At 41.8% G+C, this 9,553-nt stretch overlaps 1 protein-coding gene across 2 annotated transcripts in view; it reads left to right on the top strand.

Moving 5' to 3' along the window:
• The window catches only part of gas2l3 (growth arrest-specific 2 like 3), a 30,878-nt gene continuing 21,325 nt past the window's right edge, over positions 1-9,553 (top strand). The window contains exons 1-2 of one of the 2 annotated variants that reach the window (XM_036576651.1): positions 1-156; positions 7,130-7,185. In XM_036576651.1, coding sequence (XP_036432544.1) covers positions 7,162-7,185 — 24 coding nt within the window. In that variant the 5' untranslated portion in view covers positions 1-156; positions 7,130-7,161. Of the gene's footprint in view, positions 157-6,057; positions 6,394-7,129; positions 7,186-9,553 lie in introns of those variants that run through there. The other variant, XM_036576652.1, reaches the window with a different exon arrangement.

Genomic DNA, 9,553 nt, shown 5'->3' with positions numbered 1-9,553 from the left:
GGAGAAACTTTTCGCTGTGCTGATGTCCGACCACGCTGAGCTTCTCAGCTTCTGCCGAGCAGAGAGACCTCTGGAGTGGATGTCGCCCAGTTTCACAGCAGGCTCGGAATACCTAACTACCCATTTCTTCATTCTCAACATCGATGTGTAACTCTGGTGAGTTTATCATTTATTTTTATGTGTTGTTTTTCCCGGCGGTCCGGGAGAAACCCAGGAATGTCCTGCGGATTTTAATCTCTCCACAGCGCAGTCCTGAAGTACTGTTATTATCCGAGAGAAACTGGAAAAAGTAAAAGACGTGTTTGCAGCAAACCTCGGCACGTGAAGTTTAGAGGCTCAAGTCGCTCTGGTGGTGTTGCTACTCCTGCAGCAGCCGAGGGGGAGTCTGTGAACAGTTCATCCCCGGGTTGGTTAGTTGGTTAACTAGTTAGCTCAGTTAGCCCAGTTAGCTGCTCCCCCGTGTATTTTCAGAGGCAGTTTGATTAGCTGGGTTATGTTATGTTACCCACAGTGTCCAGTTTCGATTCTGCTCACTGAGTATAAGTTATTATCATTTTAATGGGAAATCTTAGCTGACCGTCGAGTTTGTCCGTAAACCAGTCGGTATCGATTACCACACTCATAAAAAAAGATGGTTCTTCGACGGTTCTGTAGTAAAGGGGGTGGTTCTGTTTAGAACCATGGGTTCTATAAAGAACCATTTTGTGCTTAAACGGTTCTTTGCATTGTGAGATCATTCTGCAGATTGATGGCAAACGTGTGTATATGGTTCTCTACAGAACCTTTCTGAAAATGGTTTCTAACCTATGTGGAACCAAAAAGTGTTTTTCTGTTGTTACAAGCTTGACGTCATAACAAAAGAATAACCCTTTTTGGTGCTTTATAAAGCCATATACGACACATTCTGCATCATAGTAAAAGAACCGTTTTATCATGCAAAGAATCGTTTAAGCGTGCGGATGGTTCTTTTATAGAACTCATGGTTCTAAATAGAACCATCCCCTTTACCAAAGAACCCTTTAAGAGTGCACAGCCCGTTTACTCATCCAACTGCATACCAGCCTTCTGAAACCTCCTTGACTGAAGGTTAAGTGCTGTATATTTCATTGACGGATTCTTGTTTTGAGGCAGTCAGTGCTGTGTTTCCAGAGGTAAAGTGGATCAGTTGGTAATGAGTGAATACTTCAGCTTTATTCTCCACCTCATTATTGTGAGTAAAGGTCGAGGCTCCTCGATTCCTGCTTCCTTCCCGACAGGAGGAGTGAGCAGCAGGTGTTTCCCCTCTACTGGACCTTCATAGGCCTCATAGGAGGCGTAACTGAAGGACTTATTTGTGCGTTGTTGTGGCATTTCACCTGATTTGAAGGCTTGTTGAATTTTCAGATCCAGCAAAACAGTCATTTCACACGATAGGCTGTGGTGAAATCAGCCTTCTAAATTGGTTGGTACATTTCTCATGTCAGGTAATCTGAATTAGGGGTGGACAATACAACACTCCTGATCATATCATATGGATATTGTCAGTACGAAAGGAACATTGTCCAGAATGATTCATTAAAATGGAGAATAGTCACGTTTAATTGGATTAGGTGCCCTGCAGTCTGTGAAACGTTAAATAAAATTATCCTTGGCTTTGGTAGTATTTTTTAAAGTGTAGTGTTGTATTTTGTCTGTCCCAGCTTATCAACCCTCAAAATATTGTGATACATCTTGTGTATTTTGAACCTGTCTTCAAGTGTTATGATTTATATTTTACCATAGAGTGCTCACCTTATTTAATCTTTTAAATTGTTCAACTTTGTGACTTTTTTTCAAACAAATGACACATTTGTACCGAGGAGTAGGGCTGAAAGAATCGTTTTTATATCAATCACAATTTAAGACGGTGCCTTTTTCAAATAGCAGGAGCTGCAGTTTTTTTTATTATAGACTACACTGTTAAAAATGAGTTCTTAAAGATGGTTCTTTAGTAAAGACAGGCATTCTCTATAGAACTGTGAACACTCAAAGACCCATTTGCATGGTGCAATGGTTCTTCAGGTTGATGGAGAATGTGTTGTAAATGGTTCTATATAGCACCAGAAGTGTTCTGCTATCGTGATGTCAAGCTTGTAACAATAGAAGAACAGCTTGGTGCTATATAGAACCAGATACCACACATTCTCCATCAATCTAAAGTACTGTTTCACCATGCAGAAAACTTTTTAAGCATGCAAGGGGGTCTTGAGTGTGTATGATTCTATATAGAACCATTGTCTTTACTAAAGAACCATCCCTGAAAGAACCATCTTTTTTAAGCATGTACATTAGTAAAAACATTGTTTTAAGAGGGAAAATTTAACCTACTAAGCCTCAAGCTAACATTAGTTGGCATTAGTTGGCAAAAACCGCAGTTAGATACTTTCCCCCAAATCGTTCATCTCTACCCAGGAGGATAAGTGGCTTAGATAATGTGTGTTTGTGTGTGAGACATGTCTGTATTTGAAAGTGAGAGCGTGAGTCAGTCTGAGATGTTTATTCATAAATACACCAACAATCCAAAAATCGCCCGTCCATCTGTCAGACAGCATCAGACTGTGGACTGGGGAACGTGGGTTGAAATGGGGGAAACCCTGGTGTGAATGAATGGGAGGCTTAATGTCTTTAAAGCCTCTCCCAGCCATATGTGTGGTGCTGTCTGTGTGGCACATTGGTGCTCATTACGAATCTTGGATTACTGCTTGTTTATTAATGACACACCAGCTGACGATTGAGTGAGGGGCAGCAACAACAGGGAGGAAGGCAGTTGTAGTCTGTTATGTAGGTGATTGTTTTGGTGTAGGATGTGGATTTTTCTTTGTGTGACACAAAGCAATGCAGCGTTGACACGGCAACAACTTTTGTTTGCTTTTTTCCACCAAGTGGCTTTCACTCCCAGGTGATGATGGCCTCCGTCGTCTTCTCCCTGCTGTCTGCCTCTTTGGGAATACCCTTGGTTACAGCAGTCACTGAATGAACTCCTAAACCCCGATGCTCTTGGTGCTCTTGGTGAACCTGAACCATTTGACCTCTTCACTGGTGTCTTTTTTTGTGCCCTGCCCTCCTGTTTGGTTAGAGTTTTTGAGTCTTTCAGCTCATCTGGAGCCCTTTACTGCTCGTATCTACTAATGCTGAACCTCAGTTACACTATGCTGAGCCTTCAGCTTGAGTGAATTGTAGCATTGTGCGCATTAGTATACATACATTGACACTTGCTTAGTAAAGTTTGTAATCTATATGGTTGACGTTAGTTTAAAAAAAACCCTAATTTTAAGCAGGAAGCTCTTTAGTCTTTAGCATTTGAAGGTGTCTAATACGTCTGTTATCCACTGTTGATGTCTTGCTTGTTGTTTTAAGTGTTGTCCCTCCAGTATTGATTTCTTTCTCATATAATTTTATTTATCCTTATGTTTTTTTTGTGTTCTATTTTGTTTCTTCATCATTTTATTACGCTTATTTTTAGTTTATCTGCTCTTTTTCTACAGCATTGTGTTTAACTGCATTCAATTTTAAGTGTTCTTTTTTAAATAAAACTTAATTATTTAGGAAAATTAAGGTTTTCACAGAAAACGTCTTTGTGCATGGTCAGAGATTCTTTGCTGGGTCAAGTAGCTCAGCTGCTGAATATGGATTATCATTACTGAAGCTGAGCTCTCTGGGTGGCAGCTGGGTCCCCATCACACTGGTCTTTAAGAGGGGCTTTCCGTCAGGAAACAGGGGGGGCAGGAGGTTCCTGAAGGACACCAATGAACATTCGGAGGCTCTTGGACACACTAATTGTGTGTGTGTGTGTGTGTGTGTGTGTGTGTGTGTGTGTGTGTGCCTCTGGGGGTGGGCGAGCTCTGATGAAAATAACTGACAGGTTAATTAAGCACACACACAAAGATGAATCTATCAACAAAAGAAGACCACAATGAGAAAGGAGGGGTTTCCCCATTGCGGCTGATGGAGAGGAGGGGTGTTTTAGGACCCATGTGTGAGCCACTGGTGCACACACTCAGACTTAAACACACACACGCATGTGCCACGTGCTGGCTCCTGTCTGCGGGTGACGCGAAGGAGCCTATCGGGACATGTGTGGAGCAGTGATCCTCTTAGGCGATTACGGAGCCTGCGCTGGATGACCTGTGCGAGGAGCATGTGGACGCTCATCCCCCTCTATGTTTACTCTCCAGGCCACTCACTCCGCCGTCTCCATGTTTAATTAAAATCCCAAATCTGGGCTGTAACTCATGCAGACATTCATTATTGCAGGATTACAACATTAGTGCTCATTGTAGTCAAAGTGTTGTGCACTCAGGCTCATCTGTCCAGTAAAAGTCAAAGAAGCCTGGCTTTCTGCCTTTTTTTTAGAGGCTTGCGTTTCGCTGTCCCATTTCAGGGAGAGATGAAAATGGGTAGATGTATTCAGTTACAGTTACAGCTGGCAGTGTGAGAGGTGTGTTTTATAGGGGGGAGACAATGCTGTCATTGATCAAAGCATTTTGGTACCTCCGATCACAATAAAGTGGGAGGGGGGGGGCATCTACTATGCATGTTAAATAAAAATAGACATGTTAGGGATCAAGGTAGTTTAGGTTTTTGTATTGTTTCTATCGGCCATTTCCCGTAGTTTAAGCTGTATTGTGTGTTATAAAGTTTGTATTTTTAATCTAAACCAGTCTGTGTACTGTATTATAATTAGATCCCTGTAGAATAAAGACATTTTAACACACAAAATACCAAAGATTGGATCAAATCTTCACCACAGGATTGAGAATCGAATCAAACCTGAAAATGCACAGTGACCCCTACTAATCCATGGGCTATAAGTATCCTTTATATGTTAGCTACATTAGCCTCATAACTCCAGTCACCAAACACTTTCTTGATTGATTGTGTTTAAAAATTAAATAAGGGATCTTTAGTAAAGAAGATGGTTCTATATAGATCCATCAACACTCTAAGAACTTTTTTGCATCATGAAAGTGTTCTTCAGATTGATGGAGAGTGTGAAAATGGTTCTATATAGCGCCCAAAAGGGTTCTTCTATTGTTATGATGTCAAGCTTGTAACAATGGAAGTGTAGAACCATCTATAGCATATTCATGCACATTTTCCATCAATCTGAAGAACGTTTTAATGATGCAAAGAACTCTTTAGTCATGCAAAAGAGTCTTTGAGTGTTCATGGTACTATTATAGAGAACCGTGTTCTTTACTAAAGAACCCCTGAAGCACCATCTTTTTTAAGAGTGTGGGGGGACAGGGGGGTGGTGAATTTTTTCTTTTTCTTTTTCAGAACTATGTCTTTGACTGTAATATTCAGAAAACCTCCTCCTTTAAAAGTTACTGAAGCCTCTCTTGAGTTCCAGCTGTGCTCCCTCTCTGTGGGAGTTGCCCTGTGTAGCTGAGCCTTGTGGCCGTTATTGACAGAGACTTTCCACTCGCCCTGACCGTTGGCTCCAGAATGGAGGCTGGCATTTTTCTGAACTCGGGTCCTGCCCCACTGGTGAGAGAGAGGAATGCCCCCGCTTTGTGAGCCCTCTGGAGAATGTGACTGCACTCTGCCCAAAGCACCGGGTCATGAAGTGGCCTTTATGCTGCCCACTTGACCAGCTGTGCCATAAAACGGATTTTTTGTTTTGTCCTCCACTTTTCCCCTCTCCACCCCTCCTTTCCTCTGCTGCGTGACATTTAGTGGGCTTGAAGCTCAACACCAACCCAGCAGACTGAAAAATGGTCTTTGAGACTTCATTGTGTTCACCCCCAAGCTGTTCTCATAATTCCCTCTCTGTCCTTCACATGCTCTCCCTCTCTCGTGCTGTCTCTCTCACTTTCTGTCTTTTTATCTTTTTCTTTTTTCTTTCTCATTGATTTAAAGATTTTGTTCCCTCCCATTCTGTCTACACTTGAAATTTCAGCTCTCTTTTGTGTTTTGTTGAGGAAAACACTGTCACTGAGGGCTAAGGGCTCATGTGAACCTGCTTTGTGTGTGTGTGTGTGTGTGTGTGTGTGTGTGTGTGTGTGTGTGTGTGTGTGTGTGTGTGTGCGCGCGTAACAATAGGAGCATTGTAAAAGCCTGGTCCGGACCGGCAGGGTTAGGTCTGCGCTCAGCCGAGCCTCTTCATTAGACAGTCCCCTCGCTCACCCCTCCTTCTCTACTTCCATCTCTCCTTCTCTCTACATCCACTCACTCGCTGTCCCGCTCCCTCTCTTGCCAAGTCGCTCTGAAGACCGTGACGGGCAGTTGACCTGACGTTTGGGCTGTCTGCTGCGCTGCTCTTTTGGATTAGAGCAGTGATAGTGATATGTACAGAATATAAAGTCAGCTGACGTGTCTTCAGTCATTCATTTATATGTGGACCGGAATCCTTTGTTTGATTCAGCTGTTCAGGTGAGCATGTGCTTTTGTGGTCACTGTCCTTCTTCTCTTTGGATTGTAAGGTAATGCTGAGTGAGCTCACATGGAAAACTACTAAATGAATTGTGGATTTAAAGCTAGATTTTCTATGATTTGCTCATTTTCCTCATTATTGCAGCACAAGTGCAATAACATTGTCCCCTAATTCCCTCTCACTGGTGTGTCTCCATGTGTGTGCACCCTGCTTTGTTTCCTCAGCTGTGCTGATGTTGACCAAACTGTCTTAAGCCACAGAGAAGACAAACACAGCTCTGTTGTTTTTCTCTCGTATGCACTTGGTCTGTGACCTGTGAGGTGCTCGATTCAAGCACGATCGTAGTAAAGCGCAGGTCTGGGAAATGAACCATCTTTCATGACATCTCGTCAGCTTGGCGCTTCATGGCTTATGTAGTGTTATTCGTCTGTGTCTGTTGTGATTCCCAGTGGATGACTTGAATGACATACTTCCAGAACCACAGGAAATGGGGCTTTTCTTAAACACTGCTGCTGAGACAGACTGTATAAGAACCCTTTCTGACTGGCGGTCTACAGACAATAATGTCCATATGGGTAAACTTTGTGAAGGGGTGTTGAGAGCTAAGCTGTTTGGTCATGCTTACTCTTTAGTGAGTGTGTATGAGAGAGAGAAACTTGAGCGTGGGGTGTGATTCCAGAGTGGGGTGTGTGCGCACACTTACTAACTGGGACTTGCTCTTGTGTTGTGTTTCAGAATGAAGAGATAAAGCAGTCCTGATTATAGAGATGGCAGTCCAAGCTAGCCTCCAGGTAAGACCTTGTATGGTTTCTCAAAACAAATGCATGTGATTTTAATGATAGTGTATATATATAATGGAACTTCATGATAACATGACAACTTGAACGTTGAACATTTAAACAGTTTGTATTGACTTGAAAAGAAACAGTCAATCATACAGTCTGTACGCTTGATGACACAGTGCTGTGATTAACCATAAAAACTTGCCTGTCCAAAAAGGTCGTAGCACACTTTTCTTAAACACTGAACTAAATTATGTTTTTATTTATTTATGTATTTTTTCTCCCCTCATTCTGTATTATCACAATTGCTGTTTTGTCTATCAAAGGAAGAACACTCAGGGCACCTAGACAGGTCATCTACTATGAACATAAAATGGCGACACTGCTAGAACTGACAAAAACAGAATATAATTGGTCCTGTGTTGTCTGTCCCAGCTTATCAACACTCACTTTTGCTGAAATTTATCTATCTTTGTTATGCCCACTAGCAAATGTTCGTAGTTTGGACAAGTGAGGGAGTGAGTGGGGAAAAAAAGGTCATCTGTTCGGGTGGGCTGCGTAGTGTTTTTTTGTCACGTAGTTAAGAATTTTGGAGATAAACAGCTAAATAGCTAATAAGCTAAGCTGAAAGCTCACTGACTTCAGCATTGCCACCTAGCAATGTTCATGTCATAGCCTGAAGTTACTCTAAGGAATTTACTGACAACATCCCCATTATAGTTGTGTTTTACTGACGTTAAAGTCAAAGGGAAGCACAGGAAGGAGGAGATTATGTTGACTATTATGAGCAAAATTATATGGACACCAGAACATCAAATTCAGATGTGCTTGTTGAACATCTCATTCTAAAACCGTAGGCATTAATATGGAGTTGGTCACCACTTTTACTTTAACAGCCTCCATTCTTCTGAGAAGGCTCTCCACTAGACTTCGGAACATGACTGTGGAGATTTGCTTCCATTCAGCCACAAGTACATTAATAAGGTTGGGCATTGATGTTGAGTGATAAGCCCTAGCTGTCGGTTGGTGTCAGTTCTTTTTTTTTTTCTTTTCTTTTTTGCATGTGGCAATGTCATGCTGAAGCAGGAAAGGGCTTTATCCAAACTGTTGCCAAAAAGATGGATGCACACAGTTCTCTAGAGTGCCACTAAATGCTATGGCATTAAGGTTTCCCTTCACTGTAATGAAGGGGCAAGACAATTATTCCTCCTCCACCAAACCGTATAGTTGGTGCAATGCGTTTGGCCAGGTAGTGTTCTCCTTGCATCTGACAAGTCCAAATTTGTCTATCAGATGGTGAAGCATCATTCACCAGTCCAGAGACTGGACTGTTTGCACTGTCCAGTGGTAGTGTGCTTAACGTCATATCAGCCAACATTTGTCATTGTGCAAGATGATCTTCAGGCTCGTGAGCAACCGCTAAGCAGTGGAAACTCAATCCATGAAGCTCCTGAAAAACAATTCTTGGGCTAACATTGTTTCCAGAAGCAGTCTGGAACTTGGAGGATCTTGATAGTGAATGTCGCAACTGAGGGCAGACAATTTTTACGCACTATATGCTTCGCAGCTGAGCTGTTCTTACTGTTAGGCATTTCCACTTCACTATAACAGTGTTTACTGTTGACCAGTGCAGCTCTAGCAGAACATAAATTTGATAAACTGACTCGCATGTTGTCACCCTATGACTGTGCCACATTGCAAGTCATTGAGTGCTTCAATACAACCCATTTACTGCCTGTGTTTGTCTATGGAGATTGCAGGGCTCTAGGCTTACTTGTTTGTGCCTGTTAAGCAATGAGAGGGGCTGAAATAACCAAGCCAACTAATTAGAAGAGGTCTCCACATACTTTTGGCCATGTATAAATACAGTAAGGCTACTCAATGATGGCAATAGAGAAAGAGAGCACAGATAGCTCAGTCACGAACTGATGGTCAGTGTAGTAAATGTTGACAGCTTAATAACGGACTACGAAGATTGAAATTATGAAACAAATTCTCTGTCCTAACATATGGATTACTGCTGCTTATTTCCTTTAATTAGAATTTTAAAAATTTGCTGTCCCTTTACTTTTTACTTGCTTTTGTTTTTACATTTTTTTCATGGTCTACTTTGTGGCCTCATCTGTTGCTTACAGTAAATGAATCCATTTATATCCTTACTGGAGTCCCAGAGGACATTTAAGAGCGGTGCTGTTGTTTTTTTCCCCAAAGAAGCACAAATGTTTTCAACTTAAGCAACACATTTTTTTTTTCCTTATTGTGTTATTTTTAAAAAAATATAATATCCAAGTTGTTTACGGGAAACTAAGTACAGTGTGGCTCTGTTGCTTGTCTATACTTACAACCTCTGTACAGCTGGCATTATTTCTTACATGTC

The sequence above is a fragment of the Colossoma macropomum genome, unplaced genomic scaffold (assembly GCF_904425465.1).
Source record: "Colossoma macropomum unplaced genomic scaffold, Colossoma_macropomum, whole genome shotgun sequence".
NCBI classification, from domain to species: domain Eukaryota; kingdom Metazoa; phylum Chordata; class Actinopteri; order Characiformes; family Serrasalmidae; genus Colossoma; species Colossoma macropomum.
This window is presented reverse-complemented; position numbering and strand designations above follow the sequence as displayed.